The 22479-nt window shown below is 37.0% G+C and overlaps 1 protein-coding gene across 2 annotated transcripts in view; it reads right to left on the bottom strand.

Moving 5' to 3' along the window:
- CTNNA3 (catenin alpha 3) overlaps nt 1-22479 on the bottom strand; it is a 1595169-nt gene that overhangs the window by 305443 nt on the left and 1267247 nt on the right. For both annotated transcript variants that reach the window (XM_027130128.1, XM_027130127.1), the window contains exon 13: nt 4942-5093. In XM_027130128.1, coding sequence (XP_026985929.1) covers nt 4942-5093 — 152 coding nt within the window. The remainder of the gene's footprint in view (nt 1-4941; nt 5094-22479) is intronic.

Below are 22479 nucleotides of genomic sequence, written 5' to 3'. Positions count from 1 at the left end.
GCCATCCTTTTCAAATTTCCTCTATTTCTGGTTAAGCACCTTTTACCAAAAAGATGAGCCACTGAGCCTCCTTGTATGTTTCAAGAGGTTAAGAAAAACAATACGCAGAATTATAACGCTAGCTTAAAGTAATACGGGTTCAAAAGCAAAATTTGCATTAAATCAACTATAATTCAGACACCCAATGCTGATAAACATGGCTATCCTCTTATACAATGTAAACGGTACGGTGAGAAAAAAAAATAATGCTTTGAACTTCACCCTTTCAAGTTACTTTTTGGGTTTCAGCTTCACGTTGCTCCATGAGCATATTTCTACAGCTTCTATAGCTAACATTCTTCAAGATATACAAAATCATAGGCAGCTTCAGTAGTACTAGTTCTATTCACAGTGGTAACAGCAGCAGAAGCTATCTTCTTATTAGACTATTTACTAAGTACTTCATTTCTGTTAGTTCATTTTGTCAGCATAATAATCCTTTAAAGTAGGTATAATACCAAGTTCATTTTACAAAGGAGGAAACTGAAGCTTAGTGAGATTTGTTACTTGCTTTCGTTTTAACCATTATATTATTAGGGTTCTTGCTGGGCTGCACCGCACAGGCCTACAAGCCCTATGCTTGCCCAGCTTCAAGACTGAAGAAAGCTGGGAGTCAGCAACAGAGACGTCAGTGGTTTAAGGGATGGGGGAGCTTACGCGTCTGAAGCAAGGTCCTGGAGAGACACCCCAGCGTGTGCTTCAGAAGACAGGCAGGACATGGCCGCCGTGCTCACTCCCGGAGAAAGGGGAGTTTGCCAGTTATAGGGCAATTGATTTCAGATGGGCTCATTAGTCACCAGGGAAACCAGCAGAGGGGAATGCTCTTCACAGCCCCCTTTAATAATAACAATCACTAGCTGGGGCCTGGGGCAAGTATGTAGGAAGGTCAGTCATATGCATAAGATACAGGTGAAGCAGGCACTGGTCGGGGAGGGGAGGTACAGAGAGCAAGAGAACAGCCATCTTAAGTGGCCTGACCATACAGCTCTTAATCACTGTAAAATTTACACATAGATATTAAACACCAAACAGATAAAAAATATTAATACTTCCTACTCTCCAAGGTTAAGAATGAGATTCCACAAACTCAATTGTCCATACACTGAATCCAGTGGAGATAGTAATAGTAAATGTCACAGTATTTGACTCAGAAATTTAAAAAATAATCTAAACAATGGCAAACATAGTTATTCATCAAAATAAATATTAAAGACCAGTATAATCATATTTTTTTGTAAAACTATAAAATATCAGGCTACGATCTTAAGTGAGTATTTTATCATCTCAAGAGCACTGAAGAACACTCATGAAAATTCAGGTGCAAGACTGGATTCTGTAACACGCACACACATTCTCAAGAGCACAGCTTAGCCTTCCCTGAACTTGCATAATTATACATGTATTGCCTTAATGTTGACACTCTTTAGATACTCTAAATAAGTTTTGCAGTTCTAAGTTCAGGATACTGGTCAGCATTACATCTGACCTTTGAAAGAGAAGATTATATCAGATCAATTTTATTATCGTCTATGATAAAGGGACAGTCCTCAAAGGGAAAAAAAAAAGATTTTCATTAATTACACCTGAGGTACCCTTCTATTTTTTCATACTATAATCAAATTAGCAGTTAAGTACAATGGTTTCTGGGTCGTCATCCAAGGAATCCCTGCAGAAGTGCTGTACAGGTGCCCCTGGCAGCTGTCTAGGAGACTGGGGGTGTAGGGACAGAGATAATGGGCCTCTAGACTATCCTGCATCGTTTCAAGCACAGGATTTCTGCTTTTGTCTGTTTTTTTTTGGCCATAAAATGTGTTTGAAGAAAGAGTATCTTTACCTCAACAATCAAAAAAAACATTCTTTCAAACCGAACACTTACCAGTATGTTCTCAGCTGGCTGGAGCATCAGATTCTAAGGGATCTTAACACTAATGCCCTTAACTGGAGCTATCTAGCAGGGATTAAGGGCCAATATAATTTAATATTTTTATTTGTAATCTAGATGAAGGAACTAAGATTATAATCTCATATTTCTAATTCATACTAATTTAGGTATGGTCACCAACCAAAATTAAAAACAACCTGATAAATTACATGAAGAATCATTTAGAAATACAATGCAGGTTTAATAGCATTAGGATTTGGGGCCAAGAGCAAACACATCAAATCAAAATGGAGAAGGGATATACAAGCAACAACAGTATAAAAAATAAAAACAAAAATGTTATTGTCTATCCAATAATCATGGTGTTTAAGAGGGGAAAAATTAGGCTAACAGTAGTTGGCTGTATTAATAGCCGTAATGTAAGAATACATCTTCCACTTTATTTGACAACGGACTGGCTCTAATTAGAGTATGCTTTTTGATAGTCTCATTTGAGAAGTTTGTTGAAAAGTGAAATAAGGACTAGTAAAGAACACAAAATACTAAATTATTGGGCTTCCCCAGTGGCGCAGTGGTTGAGAGTCCGCCTGCCGATGCAGGGGACACGGGTTTGTGCCCCGGTCCGGGAAGATCCCACATGCCGCGGAGCGGCTGGGCTCATAGCCATGGCCGCTGAGCCTGCGGGTCCGGAGCCTGTGCTCCGCAATGGGAGAGACCACAACAGTGAGAGGCCTGTGTACCGCAAAAAACAAAACAAAACAAAACAAAAAAACACAATTATTTCTATGAGGAACAGTTAAAAGAAACTGAAGCATTTACCTTGAAAAAGAGATGGCTATAGGGAAAAATTACTGCCCTCTAAGCCTGTTAAGAATTACAATAAATTGTTCTCCTGCCCTAAACAGGACTGCTGCAAATGAGGGATATATAGAAATAATGGCAAGACAATTTAATTTGCTGTAAGTAAGCTATTTTGATAATAATAAAATTTTTAAATACTAGAATATTCAAGTGGGAGAGGTTATAAAACTTTTGTCCCTAGATAGCTTTTGCAGAAAAAAACAAAACAGAAACCAAAACGCATTCCCTGCCCTGGTTCACCTATGCTATTTCACTGGTTTATCTTCTCAAACCTCCACCAAGGGATACTGGAAATGTGGGGCTTTCACTCTTGTAAAGCTACCTCCTGAAGTTTATGTGCCTTCTTCATACTTTCAGTGTTTCCCTCCTGGTTCCACCTATCCAGCTCTAAATTAATACTAGCCCACTAGTCACCTAGTCCACACAGGTAAGGAATAAAAACTTTTGTTAGAAGAAGAAACTATTTGGCAAAGGTACTTTGCAGTTCAGACATAGTACTAGTACACTACCACTGTTCCCAGTCACATACGAACAAATACTTCTAGACTGTTTGTAAATATATACTGAGGTTTCTCCCTGTATAACTGGCTTGCTGGCAGGTTTTCCCGAGCTCTGAAGTGCCAGATCCCATGTCTTGACACCTCTAGACTTTCTCTTACAATTTCTTCCATAAGCGTCCATCTGCCCTGCGAGGCTCCTCGACTTCTCTTGGCCCTTTTCCCTACAAGGTCCTCAGTTGGCTCCATTTTTATGAACTGCTCCATGTAACCTATGACACTCAGACCTGTCAGATACTACTGAGGCTCCATCTTTATCTCCTCAGTACATCCAATTCCATCTCACAGTCTTACTAACAGTTAATTCCAGAGGCCTTCAAATTGAACTCTACTCATACTTACAAATTGCACTCACCAGTCTTACTGATTCTTCTTTCCTTTACTCTGCCTCAGGGTGGATTTTGGCCACAAGAGCTTGATTGGTCCTGCAGGAGGCTCTGGTAACACCTCTGAAGAGAGGTGGCCTTTAACCAAGGGTGAATAGGTGGATAAGCTGGATTTTGTTTCCCTAAGGTAAGATAATTCTGAGGTGTGGTCTACAGTACCCTCCTAGAGTTGCCCAGGCTCAAGCCCAAGTTGTCTGCAGTGACTCATAATCGCCACTTGTTGGTTCTCTGTCTCACTTTTTCCTAAACAGACTAATGTTAACACAAATATTTGACTCTGCCTCCAGGTGAACCAATCCTAAAATAATCTATCTCCATATATTTACATGTGCATTTTCCCAAGAACTTCTACTGTTTTTTTGTTTTTGTTTTTTTGCGGTACGCGGGCCTCTCACTGTTGTGGCCTCTCCCGTTGCGGAGCTCAGGCTCCGGACGCGCAGGCTCAGCGGCCATGGCTCATGGGCCCAGCCACTCCCCGGCATGTGGAATCTTCCCGGCCCGGGGCACGAACCCGTGTCCCCTGCATCGGCAGGCAGACTCTCAACCACTGCACCACCAGGGAAGCCCTTTTTTTTCTTTTTAATAGCATTAAAAAAATATCCCACATTAACATTTTGAGTAAAAACAAATAATCTTGGTCTGTGTATATGCGGTGTGCCCACAACAAACGACTCAATTTCACACTCAGGAAGATGGTATGTATTCTCCCAAATAGACAACTCTCAAACATTTCTTGTTTCTGGCAGTTACAAGTGAGATTTCTTACAGAACACTCTGATTCTATGATCTAGTATGAGAGGGTTCAGCCATAGAAATACCTTGTTTTAAACACATTTTTCTATAAATTTCAGTAGTGATGAGAAAGATCCTCTCCTTTCTGCTCAAGAAAAGAAAGTAAATTACTTTATGTATTGTTCTTTGGCTTTTGATATGCTATGTGACACTTCAGCAAATCCTGCACACAATGATTTCTATCATTTCTGCACATGTGGCAGTTAAAAGTGCTCATTTGCATAAGTTACAACCATATACATAAGTAAAAGCGTTGTTTTTGACAGGAGATCTGATTTTGGGGATACATATGAATTTCTAAAGTTCTAATGGATTTCAGCGTTGACGTTACGGCATAGAAATAAAACATTTCTTGCAATCATTCCAGGCATACCAGATGGTGAAAAGTGTTACAATAATTCAATAGAAGGTAAAGCAAACTTACCCGAATCATCATGACTGAACATCTAATATCATGAATTGTATCATAGATCTTTTTTGAGATGTCCACAAACTGATCATCATCAAACACATCCAAAGAGTTTTTACTTAAGGCTTCCAAGGCAACATTCACTTGTGTTACAAATTCCGGAATTACTGTTAAAATGAATAAGAAAGAGAAAATTGTCCTATTTGTATTTTCAGATTTCTGGAGTTTCCGGGAAATGGGGAATCATATTTTTAAACAAATACTTGATTAATAATATTTCAATTATTTTTTAAATGTAGGGAGACAAAACATTTTGGCAGGATAATCTTGAATCTCTGAAATACAAAGGTAACCAAAGACAAGAAAGGCATCGTTATGGAAATGTTTTAAAAAGATTATCTTTCTCCTTTATAGCATTTTTGTTTTTACCAAGGCTGGAACCATATAATTATTTTTCATCCGATCCAGTGTAAGCTCAAAGAAATGACAAAAAAGAATTGGTGTGAATAATAGTTGAAATTGTAAACATAAAAATATTTAAAGAAAAAAAACATTTGAGTTGCTAAATAGAAGAAAATTAACTAAAGACACTAATTCTATCTCATAGAAATAATAAAACTACTGTAAACTTTCTATTGATAAAATATTTCCTCATCATCAAAAACATTAATGCAAAGAAACTGGTGATCTTATATGCAAAACGTTTCTATGTAAAATAACACAACATTGAATGGGTTTAGGGATATATCAGTCAGTAAGGCCAATTCATAGAATGCCCTTTTCTTTTATTAAGATTTCAAAATAGTCTCAATTAAAAACATTTTTCTGACTTTACTTTTAAGGTTAATGATAACAACATTCATTAACTCTTCAGTAGATTCAAGGCAGTTTTCTAAGTGTTTGCTGTGATTTAAATCTTAAAACAACCCCAGTATTAACCTGGGGTTCATACTTAGTTGAATGACAAAGACACAGAGAAATCAAGAATCTTTCACAGAGTCATTCTGCTAATATGACTTTTAACTACTATACCATATCATATTGAATAAGTTTCTTCCCCATGTGAATATGCAGGATAAAAGCAATTGATTTTTAGAGCAATGATTCCAAACCTGGAAGATATAGTACTTTATCTAACACAAAAATATGAATAAATATTATTTTTTCCTCCATCCAAATCTCTATCTGCATGTATGGCACACCATGTCTTGCAATCCTACCTGCCATGTTCTTGATATGGGGAAATGTTGGCAATATACATAGGTACCCATATTTTATCTAGTCTCATCTTTCCTCCACCTACTAAAATGTATCACCTATACCCTAATTCTTAGCTACTATACCCACCAGGATTATCCACTGTGCTTTTCTCCTCTGTCCATTCTCCAGGTGTACCATCCAATAAAAAGGGGCACCTGGCCACAGAGGGCCACATATGACTATGACACATTAAATTCATTAAAATTTAATTTAATTTGAAATTGAGTTCCTCAATCACATTTACCACATTTCAAGTGCTCAGTATACACCTATGGCTATTGAATTCTGTTTTGAGAGTGGCAAGATGGAATGTTTCTATCATACCAAAACTTCTACTGGATAATATTATTCAGTAGTGAGATTTCATGAAATCATTGTCTCACTTTCAGTGAACAGAATAACAAAGGCAAGGAGAAAGCTAACTCACACCACTTTGCGTAGGAGAAACACTCCTGAACCACAATTCCCACTAATTTAGGTGCGACTCCCAAAGTGTATCTCTAATCTAACCTTTTCCCTGAATTCCAGAGCTATAAATCCAAAATGGTCCACTGCAAAATTCTACCTAAATCTTTCATAACACCTCAAATCCATCCTATCTAAACCTAAACACATTCTTTTCTACCTGGAAAGCCTAATTTTCTTGTAACATTTTCTATCTTGACGCCCAGTCATCAAGGAAAAAAACTCAGGTGTTTTCTTTTACCTCCTACTCTTTTTTAACCTCTATATCCAAAATGTCCTCTAAGTGAAATCTCCTCTACCATATAAGTACATTTTAAATCCATTGCCAGTGCAGCCCCACTGCCTCTAGCCATCATTATCTCCTGCTTGAGCCCTCACCATAGTCCTCCTGCCTAAGATCTTCTCATCCTTCAGACGCATCGTAAGTATAATCTTATTGACAAAGCCAACTCTTAGCAGTGAGTACAACAGTGTCTGTCACAAAACAGATTCTCAATAAGTTGTTTTATTAGTGAGTCACATCACTACACTGTTCAAAAATGTTCACTGGTTCCTTGAAACTTTTTCCTGTTTGTATCCCAAGTGTCTAGCCTGGCACATGGTAGATACGTAATTGAATTAAGTAATCGAATGAGTTAATGAATGAATAAATATAAAAACCCCACAAAAATGTAGGTACAAATTTAACATGTTAAGCTTGCATTTCAATGTAATTTAGGTTTTGTTCATCCTAGGGAATCTCCAAAAATATACTTATGTGGGCTTATAAGAATATTCGACATATTTAATGAGTTAATCTTTACTTTTTATAGTGTTGAGAAAGGAGGAAACTCTTACGGAAAAGTGTCCAGTTATTTCGCATTTCCTTCAGGTTATTGGGGTGAAGAGCAAACCCCCCAACAAAACTTCTACTCCAAAGAAGATGGCAGAGAGTCTCCTGATCACTTTGACATCCTCTATTAACCCTAAAGACATAGATAAATACAAAGAGATGTGGTTTCAAAACTTCTGGTGGGGCTTCCCTGGTGGCTCAGTGGTTGAGAGTCCGCCTGCCGATGCGGGGCACGCGGGTTCGTGCCCTGGTCTGGGAAGATCCCACATGCCGCGGAGAGGCTGGGCCCGTGAGCCGTGGCCACTAAGCCTGCACTTCCGGAGCCTGTGCTCCGCAACGGGAGAGGCCACATCTACCACTGACAAAACTCTTTTCATAGTCTTCCCCACTAAAAAAAGGTTTTTCTCATCCACCAAACAAGTGTTCCATACAATAATAATTTAACTCTTTCTATCTACATCTTCAGTCTGTTACTAACTGCCTCTACAATTTGAAACTGCTCCTATCATCTTCCTATGTAGATCTTGGCCAAAAAAAGAGACAAGCATCAAATCATGTAAAGGTCTAGTTTTCACTGCCATGTGAGATAATGTGAGAAAGATTTGGTGTATTTTAAGGAAAATACATCATAGCCTTTTCATTATTGCAACATGATTTCAATTTAACTCCTTTAGGGGCCTCTTACTAATAAACTAATATTAGTTCCAATTAAAATAAAATCTTTGAGAAGCCAATGTTTAATTTCTGAAGTACAGATGGAAACTACTACTTTTTTCACTCTAACAGCATAAATGAACTATTCAAAGCCGACATGTAATACATTTCTCATTTCATTAGCTTAAACATCAGCTGTGGGTGTGTTTTATTCATACTATGGACATATGGTTGCTTGGATTAGAGTGGGCGTGAAATTCTTTAATGCTTTCAAGAAAATACAAAGTGAGTATAATTAAGTAGCCAGTTAGTGGTAATTTAGAAGGAAAAACAAATTGACAAAGCTACCTCAAATCCATAATCTACCTACATTTCAAGAAAACAAGGTTTACACACAGTATACCATCCATCATGTTATACAATCATTGATCAGAGAGGGGGACACCTTAAACAAATTCACTCTAATCATCTGACATCCCAGGTAGGATCAACTGTTCTGAACTTTGGAGTGTAGATTTATTAAACACAAGGGCCTTGGGGTCAATACCTCGTCAACTTCAAAGTATCTTGTCTATTTTATACTGCCAAATTCTAAGCCAGTCCTGAACTTGTTAGAAGTCTGTACTTTCTCTACCAACCTTATTCAGAATATGCAGAATAATAATATCCATTGAGTGCTTACTCATCTGGGCACTGTGCTAAGCATTTTGTATGCATTGTCTCATTTAATCCCCACAGCAGCCCTGTGAGGCAGGAACTATCATTATCCTGATTTCACTGATGAGGAAACTGAGGTCAAACAGCTAATAAGTGGCAGGCTGGTAACTGAGACTCCAGAGCTTGCTCTCCGAGCCCCAAAGCTGCACTGCCTCCTTTTTTTTTTTTTTTTTTTTTTGCGGTACGCGGGCCTCTCACCGTTGTGGCCTCTCCCGTTGCGGAGCACAGGCTCCGGATGCGCAGGCTCAGCGGCCATGGCTCACGGGCCCAGTTGCTCCGCAGCATGTGGGATCTTCCCGGACCGGGGCACGAACCCCTATCCCCTGCATCGGCAGGCGATCTCTCAGCCACTGCGCCACCAGGGAAGCCTCACTGCCTTCTTTTGATAGTAAAATACTTTGGGCTTCTTAATTTCAGTGCTCCTGGGGCACTGAAATTAATGTTAATGTTAATTAACATTAATGTTAATGTCAATTAATTTCTAAATTAATGTTAATTTTCTGGCAATAGAGCCAACTTCTCCCAGGCCTTGAGTCTCGCTCTGGTACTAACTCAGGAATATTTTTTCCCTTCTCATTTCTTGCTAGGTTTATTAAGTGCTTTTGAAAGTAGGTAAGGGTACATAATTATTGGATTAAGTAGGTCAGAAAAAAATCCAGACTCATTATAGGTAATCATCTCCAATGATGTCACTGAATTATGTTTCTATCATTAATAAAATACAGATTAAAATATTTCTAATCATACTATTATCTTTGAAAATTACCATTGATAGAGGTATTTGGCTTTGAAAATTCACATAATGCTAAGTCACCATTTCTTTACATGATGCTAAGTAAGTGGGAAGAATTTACAGCAGAAAGTGCAATTAAGCATATGCATGACTTCTATAAATGCCACATACTCTTCATTTTTTAGATTGATTGAACAAACATTGATTATCAAGATTCATACCTTTTTTTTTTAAGGAAGCCAAGAGTATGTATCAGTACTGTGTTTGGTCCCTCACAGATTACGTATCATAAAAGTCAATAACTGGTGAGAATTTTTCCTTTTTTCAAATGAGAGAATCAAGGATCGGAGTGAGTGCTTTATGACACATCACACAGTTAACAAGAGCCATCATGGCCTCACTATTCTGCTCTACCCCTACCTTTCAAACATCTGGAATAGCTCAAAAAAAAAAACCCTAAGAAATAACAGAGAGAAAAGACTTTGTTGTCATGGCTTCATGATACTATACTGATACTTTTTTCCCCCTTTGGCAGAGATGTTTTTTCTATATATGAAATTCTGGATCATTTAATTAGCCTGAGTGTCCAGCTTTGGGTATCTCCAGTGCCCTAGGGACTTAGCTGTTTTCCCTAAAGCTTAATCTTGATGTTTCTCAATAATACATTAATATTAATAGATAATATTAATTTATTTAAATGTTTTGGAAATTAGTCATGACTACTTAATATAAAATTTAGCTCTTTCACAATTTTCCTCATAACATTTTCAAATTTGTTAACACCACAATAATTGGTTAAATGAATGTAACTATTTAAGTATTTAAAGTTGTACCTGGACCAAGTAATGGTCTATGATGACCTCTGCTCATTATGTAACACACTATTTTAATGGAGTTATTAACAAGTTGCCTCTGAAAAAAAAATTTTTGTTAGCTGTTTTTGTATTTCTTAGCATGAATTCTCACATATTTAAACTATCAATGCAATTTCCTGTACTATCAAACCTCTCAAAATTCATCAATTTAAATTTTTACCAGGTGTAAGAGCCAGCACTCAACATGGTCTCTAATGATCCCAGCCTCCAGGTATTCACGTCTTAGGATACCCCTTCCCCACATTGTGCCAGACCTGTGTGCCAAACAGAACGTAGTATAAATGATGGGATGTTGCTTCTTAGGCTATTTAAAAAAGACTTCAAGAATTCCATCTTGGTCATTCTCTCTCATGTACTGCTTGCCCTGAAGAACTTTAGATGTTATGCTGTGAACAGCGTAATTGAGATGTCCACATGGCAAGGAACTGAGGCTGCTAGCTAACAGCCAGCAAGGATATGAGGCCTTGGACCAGCAGCCATGAGCTTAGAGGTGGATCCTCTAGTTTCACTCAAGCCTTCAAAATAACTGCAGCTTCAGATGACATCTTGACTGCAATGTCATGAGACTGAGGCAGAATCACACAGCTAAGCCGCTCCTGGATTCCTAACTCTCAGAAAATGTGAAAGATAATAAATGTTTGCTGTTTTAAGCTACTAGATTTTGAAGTAATTTGTTTTACAATGGATATATACCACACTAAGAGACTGGAAAGGTCTAAGAGAATACATTAGTTTTGCCTGTTTCAGTTCATTCAAATGGAATCATACTGTATATATTTTTTGTTTTTAACATCTTTATTGGAGTATAATTGCTTTACAATGGTGTGTTAGTTTCTGCTGTATAACAAAGTGAATCAGTTATACATATACATATGTTCCCATATCTCTTCCCTCTTGCGTCTCCCTCCCTCCCACACCTCTAGGTGGTCACAAAGCACCGAGCTGATCTCCCTGTGCTATGCGGCTGCTTCCCACTAGCTATCTATTTTACGTTTGGTAGTGTATATATGTCCATGCCACTCTCTCACTTTGTCACAGCTTACCCTTCCCCCTCCCCATATTCTCAAGGCCATTCTCTAGTAGGTCTGTGTCTTTATTCCTGTCTTGCCCCTAGGTTCTTCATTACCATTTTTTCCCCTTAGATTCCATATATATGTGTTAGCATACGGTATTTGTTTTTCTCTTTCTGACTTACTTCACTCAGTATGACAGACTCTAGGTCCATCCACCTCACTACAAATAACTCAATTTCGTTTCTTTTTATGGCTAAGTAATATTCCATTGTATATATGTGCCACATCTTCTTTATTGATTCATCTGTTGATGGACACTTAGGTTGCTTCCATGTCCTGGTTGTTGTAAATAGAGCTGCAATGAACACTGTGGTACATGACTCTTTTTGAATTATGGTTTTCTCAGGGTATATGTCCAGTAGTGGGATTGCTGGGTTGTATGGTAGTTCTATTTTTAGTATATATTCTTTTCTATCAAGTTTCACTCAACATTAAACTTATGTGATTTGACTCATATTGCTGAATGTAGGTTTAGATTTCTCATTCTTATCACTGTATAGTATTCCAGTGTATAATTATACCACAATTTATTTATCCATTCTATAGTTAATGGGCATTTGGATAATTTCCAGTTTGGGACTACTATACATAGTGATGCTATGAAATATTGTGCACTTTTTGGTGCTAGGAATATATGCACATATTTTCAGGGAATTTACATACATATTTTCAGGGACTATACCTATCAGTGGAATTTCTGAATCACAGAATATACTTTTGTACCATGTTAATAGACACTGACAGTTTCCAAAGTGGTTGGAACACATTTTACTCGTATCAACAGTGCCTGAGAGTTCTAGCTGGTTTACATCCTCACCAACACTTGGCATATTCCAGCTTTTACATTATAGCCTTTCTGGAGGGTATATTTCCCTCTTCCTTTTTAATATATTGATCAGATGTGTGTGTGTGTGTGTGTGTGTGTGTTCTACTGGGTAAGCCTCCGGATTACTTTCATTGTTTATCTACTCTCTTGTTGTTCTTGAGTTTTAACAGTTTAAATTTTCCTCCTTTAGAATCACCTACCATCTTATCTATTGCTTAAGCTCATTCTTTAACCTCTTCAGTTTCTACTATCAAGAAAAGCACAGGACTTCCCTGGTGGCACAGCAGTTAAGAATCCACCTGCCAATGCAAGGGTCATGGGTTCGAGCCCTGGTCCGGGAAGATCTCACATGCCGCGGAGCAACTGGGCCCGGGCACCACAACTGCTGAGCCTGCGCTCTAGAGCCTGCGAGCCACGACTGCTGAAGCCCGCAAGCCTAGAGCCCGTTCTCCGCAACAAAGAGAAGACACCGCAATGAGAAGCCCGCGCACCACAACGAAGAGTAGCCCCAGCTCGTCGCAACTAGAGAAAGCCCATGCACAGCAATGAAGACCCAACACAACAAAAACAAATAAATAAATTAATTAAAAAAAAGAAAAGAAAAGAAAAGCACACACAGGAAAAGAGTGAAAGAAAAATAGAGATGTAAAGGAGCTCCATGATCTGTATCTCTAGCTAAATACAGATCAATGTGCAGGGGATCACACACTGATGACCATAGGAACATGGGCCATAGGAAGAGGTAAATGTAAACATTAATAAACAGAAACCTCATTTTAAATGGATTTGGGAAGACAGAAGGGGCAGCTCTCACACCCTACCTCTTGTTATCAATTGCAGACCCAACAGGAAGAGACATACCTTTGCATCTCTGAAAGGAAGAAAGTTCCTATTTTACTACCCAGCAGGATGAAGGAAGAACTTCTCCTTGCCTGGCAATAGCCCAACCAATGAGAGACTGTCTCAACTCTGCCAGTGAAAAGCCCTACACTTCAAACTCCCAGTTTCTTCCAATGGACATTTTGTTTGTAACAGCCCCGCCCACTCTTCCTTCTCCATAAAAGAATGTTCCTCTCCTTTGTTTTCCAGATCTGCCTATAGTTTGCCACAGATTCCATGTCCTGAGTTGCAGTTCTTTGCTGTTCCTGAATAAACCCATTTTGCTGGTAAATTAACTGACGGTTTTAATTTTTTAAGTCAATAGAAATGTCTAGGGGGGAAATATCTTTAAAGATGCTGAGGTGTACAAACAGATTGGGAAGGCTTCCAGTAGGAGAAACATATCTTTATTTGACATATCTTTGTGGTGTTGAGGTTGTCCTTCACATGTTGCTGGGGATTTCTTGGGTGAGAAGAAAAAGAGTTGATCTCAGCTCCCCCAGACTCCAACTCTCTCTGTCCAGCTGTCTATGATTATATGCCTGAGAACAGCCCTTTTCCTAACCCTGTCTACCTGGTAACTTTCTACCCACAATTCATATTTATCTTCAAAGATATCAGTTCTTTGTGAAACTTTCCCTGATCACCAGCCCACCCATGCTTCTAACCGTGTTAGGCAATCTTGTCTCTTGGACTTGCTGACACTAAAGACATACATTTGCTAAAGATCCTATGTCTCTAACTGCATGTGTTTTCCTGTACTCAGCCACTTCCAAAATCCTGACAGAGAGCTCAGAAACTCTGTCAAGCCACCTTAGTTTCCTCAGGAAAGGGGTAGGTATCAGAGTCAGAATTCAGCACCAGGTATTCAGACTCACAGCCTGTACCCATTACCACTACATTCTACTGCTGGATGCAAGGATAACCACGCTGAGACATATCCTCAAACATTAAAGAACACTGAGGGTAAAGAGAAGAACTAAATCTTCAAGAGAGAAAGGGTCATCTATAAAGTATTTAAATCAGATTGGTATTAGGCTTTTCATGAGCAACACCGGATACAAAAAGGAAAAATATGAAGCAACGCATTCAAGTATTAAGTAGAAATTATTTCAGAAATGAGATTCAATACTCAGCCAGTTAATTAAGTGAACAGTGGGATAAAGATTTTTTCAGGCATGCACGTACATAGAATATTTAATCTCCATGAACTCTTCATTAGGGAGATACTTGTCAATAATTCTCAAAACAAAAAGTGAGTCAAAGGAGCAAGATATGGGGCTGAGGAAATAGTGGAGTCGGAATACCAGTCAGAAATACCTGCGGGTATTTCTGTGTGTTGTACGTGGAAACAAGGAGTAAACGTGTAGCTATTTTTGAGAGCCAGGGTTCTCACTATGGAATAAGAGAGGTACTACAATGGAATGTGATAAGACAAAGAACCCTATGGGACAGGATTGGATTGGAGGTGTCAGCACGAACTTATGATTTCATACGTAGCAATATATTACCTTTTGTGTAAGAGTGAAGAGGAAATAAAAAAGCACATCCTTAATCTGCTTATTTTCACAAATATTAAAAAAAGACTCACATGAAAGATAAAGGAATAAGGAAACTTGTTATTTACAAGGGATGCTAAGAATTGGGTAGAAGAAATATGAGAAGATAGATCAGCAGCTGAGTATATTTTCTGTATTTTTAACTCTTGTAAGCGTGTTAACATTATACAATTTTAAAAATATAAAATTGACAACAAGCATATGGGCAGCGGAAGGAAACCTAAAACCAAATGTAAGTAGCAACAAATGAACAAATGAATTTGTTTTGAGGTGTGTATCATCGAGGTATATATCATCAGGTTGCTTACACTTGACTACTTTCTAAAGTCGTGCTGCCCAATCCGCTAGCTGCTAGAAATAGCCTGCTATTTAACTAAATTTACATTAAATTGATACAAATTAAAGACAATTAAAAATGCACTTCCTCAGTCACTCTAGCTCACCACATATGGCTATCATTTTAGACAGTATAGATACAGCTCAGTTCTATCCTTGCAAAATATTCTGTTAGCACTGTTCCAAATATTGCAATCAAGTATTTGTTGAGCACCTGTCCTCTGTAGGACACTGGTTTAGATTCTGGAAGAGTGAGTATCATCTGTGTAGTTTTTCTATGTATACTTCACAAATACAAGTTATAAACCTTTGGAAGAAACCCTCTTTGGCACCTAGAAATGTCCTGGGCCATTGCAAAATTGTGTCAGGTTCTATTTACTGATATCATTCTTAGCTTTTTTGGTCAATATATATTCACCTTTGTATAAATATAGATGACTACCTAAACAAGAAAATGTATGTTTTGTTTGTGCTTTGAGAAACTACAGGTATCTTTGCTTACTGTGTGAATCCCATGAGGGCTATGGAATTTCACATCTGCTGAAATTATACTAGTTGAAATATATGTTAAAAATGTTCTGAAATTTCAGTGCCAACTTGTTATTTTTACTTTGACAGAATTGTCATTATTTTTAGTGAGTTATAATATTACAGTGAAAGAGTAGAGACTCAATCTCATTGACAGTAGTGATTTTACTTTCCCTTTAGTCATTCAGTATCACAAGGTTTGTAAGGGCTTCCTATGTACAAGTGTACAATATTAAGATTTTTAAAGAACAAATTCATTTTTCTTATATCTGATGTTCATTTATCTTGAACCTTCTTGCTATTATAATCAATATATAAAAAATTTCAGGGAGCCCAGATTAATATGATTTAAATATATATGCACATATGATTCATTCAACAGATGTTTTTCTAGAAAGTCGAATAAAAATTGATTGTGAACTTCTTGAGTGAGAGAGCCTGTTGTATTGAATTACTCCTTTTACTAATATTTCTTGATCAAAGGAAGAAAAGTCATATTTTAAATGCAGCAGGGAAGCTTCTATTTAAGGCAACTGAAGTTACTTATTTTATAAATATTTATCCCTTAAGCTCTTTTTTTGTAATGCTGGATTTATGTACATTGGTTACAAACATTATTATAAACAAGTTTACTGAAGTAAATCAAGATTTATAACTCTGCTAAAATTTTTTTAAATAGTTACAGAAATCCAGAAACCTCTGCATCAATGTAAGCTAGGATTGTGGAAGGTTAGTCAGTTTTTTTTTAAGGGAGCTAAAATTCTGTAAAATGAAGAAACTGGTCTATTTCTAGCATAGACTCTCTGGATCCGTAGGTCTATTCATAATCACACATGCACTGTGCTCACTTTTTCTAGCTACATTTGGTTACAAGCAGAAAGACATTAGAAAAAGATAAATGAATGGACAGGAGGATAGCAGATGTATGGACAGATGAATGGGTAGTAAAGTAAAGCATGGGTTGTTGGAAGAAAAGATAGGTGTATAGAATCATGGGGGTAAGAATTTGTGAGTGGATGGAAGGAGAGATTAATCTTTATAACTTTCCTATTTCCAAAAGAGAAAAAAATTCAAAGAAGCTCAAAAAAGAGGCAAGGGTACAGTAAGCTTTTAAAACTTAAAACAAGGCCAAAATAACCAACAGCCACATAATGAAAGTTAGGGAAGACAAGTGTAATTACATAAAAACTTCTAGAGTTAAGGTACAGCAATTAATTATAAAACTGATCTGTTGCATTCCAGGCAAAAGTGAAGCAATGTACTACATGGTTCATATTATTTACTAAAATGGGGCTCGGCACTTTAAAGTTTTCACTGGGAATGACTTAAAAAGATCTTCCTCTTCAACACTATATGCCAAGGGGAGTGAATGTACCACTTATGTATTTATATTTCTCGTTATTAGAAAACATAACAAAAAGAGTCTTCACAAATAGTGTTATAAAAGATGTAAAGGCATTCTTCAAAAGAATATTTTATACAACATTATCATCTGCTTCTTCAAAAAGTTAAAGTCCTAGAATTTTTGGTTTGCACCTTTTTGGATTTCTGATATGATATGATACAAAAATAGGACTTGGAAAATTTTGATTCTAGGCAGAAATTTAATGGATAAATGAATGAATAATCTCAGCATGGCTTCTGACAGGAGTGAATCATACATTATTTGAAATTGATGTCAAGAGTGAATTAATTCTTGAAGGATGGGCATTCAGGGTTATCACAAAAAAGAACTTCCATTTGTTTTAGATACTAAGTGCTGACAGGGTAAATTGATATTTTCCTGTGAAAATGTAAGTAACTTGTATTCTTGGTGCAGAAAGTCTCAGATCTGGATTCCAAACATGATAAGCCATCTGAAAGTGACCACCACAATACCTCATGCATAATACGGTTCCAGAATAAGAGCGGACCAACATTTATTGATTACTTACTAAGTACCAATAATCTTGCTCGTGTTTTACCTATGTTGAAATCAGTAAAGCGTGATGGTGACATGTCTAGACTTGCAGTCAAACTTCCTAGTAGGGGGCACTTTCTTCTTTGCACTTTATTCACATTGTACTCTCTGCAGTTGTGCAAAGCTGTAGCTCTGAGCAAATAGTATTAATATATTCTTTCCTCAGTAAACTTTATCGTGACACAGTGGTTTTTGAACTTGGCCCTGAATCAGAATCACCTGGAGAGCCCATTAAAACACAGAGGGCTGAGCCCTACCCACAGAGCTCCTGATAAAAAAGTCTGATATGGAGCAGAAGAATTTGAATTCTAACAAGTGCCCAAGGGATATAATGCTACTGGTCCAAGGGATCAAACTTTGAGAATCACATGTAGCAGATAAAATTGGTTGGCTCCCCAATACTCATTATTAACATCCTTGTTAAAAGAAACATGGATTTGTTCAGCATCCAAACAGCAGAAAGGTGATGTAGCTCTCAGTTTAGAAGTAAATTCTGATTATTACCCAATCATTTCCTTTGGCAGTGATTGGTTTAAAGAGAACCTGACACCCTGTTCTAGCCAATGAGATTTAGGAAGTGTACTGGGGGAAGATTTATGGGAAAGTTATTCATGCTCAAAGAGAAATACTGGAGAGATGGTCCCTCTTCTTTCTCTGGACATTTTCCTATCTGGATGTGACTTCTAAGAACTGCTGTGGTCATCTTACAACAAAGAGAAAGCTGTCGTATCGAAATAGCAAAGAAAAAAAAAAAAATGTATCTCTATTAGTGTTAATGAACTGGTGAATTAAACAACACTGGACTTCATGATATATAGCCTGTAAAAATTTCTGTTACTCATGGTTTGAAGAGATATAACTGATTAAATGTAATATAATTTAATCCTAAAAATAATCCCACTTTAAAGATGAGAAAAGTAAAACTTTGATAGCTGCTCACATTTATAGTTAATAATTAACAGAGCCAACTTTTATACATAGTTCTGCTGACTCCAAAGCCTGTGTTATTTCCACTACTCTTTATACTGATGGACATGTTTTGAGGGGTTTTTTTTTGTCTGTTTATTTTAATTGTTCTGCCTATCTCAGTGATTTTTTTTTCTCTAAGCTAAACAGGAATAAAAGATATAATTCAACACAGATGTTTGAGATCACTCTATTCCATATATTTTTAAATTCAAATGTTAGGAGGGAAAAAGAGAAGAAGTTTTAGTATTATATTTAGCAATAAATAGGCAACACAAAATATGCCCCCATTAACACTAAAGGGTTCTCTTTTATACTTGTGTCTTAAATTTAAAAGATGTTTTTATGGTTTGTGATATTAACTCAATAACAAGGACATGTGGTAGGATGACTACCTTTAAAATACTAAGAGAATCTTCAGAAAATAAACATACAAATGAAACCGAAGACATAAAATATCAGGGATTTTGGAACCAAGATCAAACACCAAATCCTAAATGGTCTTTTCTCTTTTTACAATAGAAAATATGTACAGTACATGCTTTCTTTAAAAAGTCTTGAGTTCTCCAAACATACCTAATTGACTCCACTGTATGATTTTATAAAATCTTTATCCTGGGTTGCTTAAGAGCAAAACTATGTATCTCCTACACTTTAACCCAAATTACATTGTTCTTTGTGGTAACTGAAATGCTGATTGCTAACTATGCTATTGATAAAATAAAGTATTTGAATTAGATGAGGTACATCTGTTCTTTCTTGTACATTCCATTTACTACCTATACAAACAGAACTTCCAAACTACTACACTTGGCTCTCATTTCTCTCCCTAGCCTCACATGTGTGGCCTTCAATGTATCTCAAACTACGTAAACTGTAAGTTACCTTTCAATTCAACATGTACAAAAATGAAGTCATCACCTTCTTCTCCCAAATTTGCCATCTTTCTTGTATCTCCCATCTCAGCAAATGTGATTACCATCTACCCAAGGCCCTAAACAAGATGACTGGGAGTCATTCTTGTCTCCCTGCCGTCTACCTCTATCTCCCCTCGATCATCAAATATGGTTACTTTTTGCATCCTGTATAATTCTTGAATTGGAATTCTTTTGGAAACCCCAAAAGAATTTTGGAAATCTGGTCTTCCTTACCAGATCTCATGCTGACTGAGCTGAGAGCCTCCCTAACTCTTCTGCCATATCTAGTTCTCAGATCTATCCATCCCACTACTATCACAGCAATCATTCTAACCATCAATGCTCACCATTTCTCTGACCTGGTAAGACCCCTTGGTGGACCCTTAATTGTCGAAAGGATGATATTCAAAATTTTAGTCACAGAATTCATTGCCTCCATTTAACTCCTTCCTCCTCCTTTAGCTCCATCTCCAATAATTTCATATCTCTCATTGTACGCCTCGAACACTCAAAACAGCTTATAGCCTTCCCAAAAAGCTAGCTTATTTACACCTCTCTATATTCGTTCATTATTTCCTTTCTAAGGCATGCCCTTCTTCATGTTCCTCATTACAGTAATTTTCCTCTCTTTTTAAAGAGTCGATACAGAGAGTACTTGTTCAGGGAGCCTTTTGTGGCTTTCTCTTTTCTCTACCCACATCTCAGATTGGATTAGTATTCTGCTCTGTGCCTGATACACTATCATTTGTCACTCTACTTTACGTTCCACAAAGATAAGGTACTTAGAAGGTGTGTGTGTGTCCTAACCTTCTGTGTCATCAGCTTCTCTCACCAGATTTACTCCTGCCTCTCCCTATGTAGCCTCCACCCTCCATATTCAGTCAGTCACTAAGCCTGCAGATTTTAGCTTCCCAAATACGTTTCTAGCACATAGCAGTTGCTCAGTAATTGTGCATTGAGTGAATATGCTTTTCTAGCTCAAGTTCTTATAATTCAATAATCCTACTTCTATGTATTCTTGGACTGGGAGAGTACCTCATAAGTTGCCTAATTTTATAACTAGAACTCGTAGTGAATTTATTTTGAAATAATGCACTTAGTAACTTTACCATTAGTTAAAAGAATTATTGAATCAGTTGCAGAGCATTTAAGTTGGGTCTCTCCCTATGGAAAAGTTCACTCTTCAAATCTGTCCTGTTCTTGTTCACTAAAGCTCTGCCCCTGAAATGAGTAGCTTTGCCTCTATACTGCCCACGCAGTACATTTAGTATACTACTGAATGACAAAGGTCCGAAGTTAAGGGGATTAATTAGGATAAAACCCGAAATACCCAAAGCTAACACCAATTCCATGGGTCAGCAGAAATGTTCCGAAAACCTTTCCTTTGAGGTGAGAAAAGCCTCTCACTCTGGAATTCTCTAAAAGTTATCAGGAATCTGCAGGAGAAGTAGAGAGAGAAAGTATATATAAGCATTTTTGTTGTTTTTATTCTTAATAGTCTTAGATTTATCTGCTTCTTTCTCCTCAGAGCACCTCATCACTGTGCTTAGGTGTCAACTGTCCTCAAGATTCCCACAGATGTCCAGTAAACTCTCATATCTCAGGCTATTTTTGTGCATTGCTTTTTTCTCTACTATGGCAAAAAAATCATTTCAATAGATATCTATTTACCTATATGTATAATTAGCTCTATTTGAAGAAGAAGAAATCAAGGTTCAGTGAGACTAAATACATATGCCTAGAATTGCATAACTAGTAAAAGATGGTCCACAAAATCATTCTAAAAACCAACCTTTATCCCTTATACTTTGAAAGCCTACCTTTAAAAGGTTAACAGTCTGTTTGGTGATGCAACAAGTACATAGCAAACTACATGGGGCCACAAAGGCAGGTTTTGAACATGTATTATAAAGTGATCTCAATAAGTCATCTGTTATATATTTACTCGTGTTTCCTATTACCTGTAGAAAACAAGACAGAAAAAGGCAACTACAATAAGAGAAGCACATTAAAAGAATGGTGAGATTATATCCAATTAAAGATATTTTGGAAAATTCTCATCAAAGAGGTGACATGGAAAACCTTAGGCCTTGTAGAATGACTAAGATATAAAGAGAGAAACATAGGAAGGCAAGTTGGGGGAGAAGTATATTACACAAAGAATAGAACATGAGGAACTACAGAGAATGGTTGTGATTAAGAAATAAGCAAAAGTAGGGTTTACACGGTCATAACTGTACAAGTAGTAAAATAGCAAAAATGCTAACAGTTAATTTGAGTTCATACCAGGTTTTTATTAAATTCCAAGCCAAAGACTATGTTCTTCATTTGGTGCATAATTAATGGCCTTTGGAAATTTTGAGTAAGATTCTAACATGACTAGTGGTGAGAAAGAAAATCATTTCCTACCAGAGTTGGGACAAATTTCTTATATATAATTCATCACTTTTTCTGGGAAGTAATTAACACTCCTGATAAAATAACCAGTGTAAGTTTTTTGATACTCATAAGGTTATGACCTCAACTAACCATCATGCTAAGAGCCTGTTGAATTTTTGGTATAGTTGTATACAATCTAATAATGTTTATCTAATTATCTTTTTTCCCCCATAAACCATCTTTATTAAGATGATCCATTTGAATTTACTTTTTCTAAAGCTTCTACCTTTGTAGCATATTTGAAATACAGTTTTATCATCTGGTCATGATTAATTTGTTTAAGAATATGTTTTAACAGTGGTTCTCAACTACATTCCGATGAGAGTGTCTCAGGGAGTATCATGGGTGGCAGAGGAGCAGTAGGTAAAGAGAAGCGTGAATGGGACTAGCTGTGAGATCCCATACTCAATCCCTGCTTCAAAGAAAGCAGCTCTGATTTATATATTTGGGTTCCATTTCATTTGAATAAAAGGTTGCAATACTAAAAAGATTGTTTGGAAAGCACTGCTTTACGTAATTGATTTAGAAGTGGTG

This window comes from Aethalodelphis obliquidens, unplaced genomic scaffold (genome assembly GCF_003676395.1).
Source record: "Aethalodelphis obliquidens isolate GAN/ISIS:26980383/991018 unplaced genomic scaffold, ASM367639v1 scaffold37, whole genome shotgun sequence".
In the NCBI taxonomy this organism is placed as follows: Eukaryota; Metazoa; Chordata; class Mammalia; order Artiodactyla; family Delphinidae; genus Aethalodelphis; species Aethalodelphis obliquidens.
This window is presented reverse-complemented; position numbering and strand designations above follow the sequence as displayed.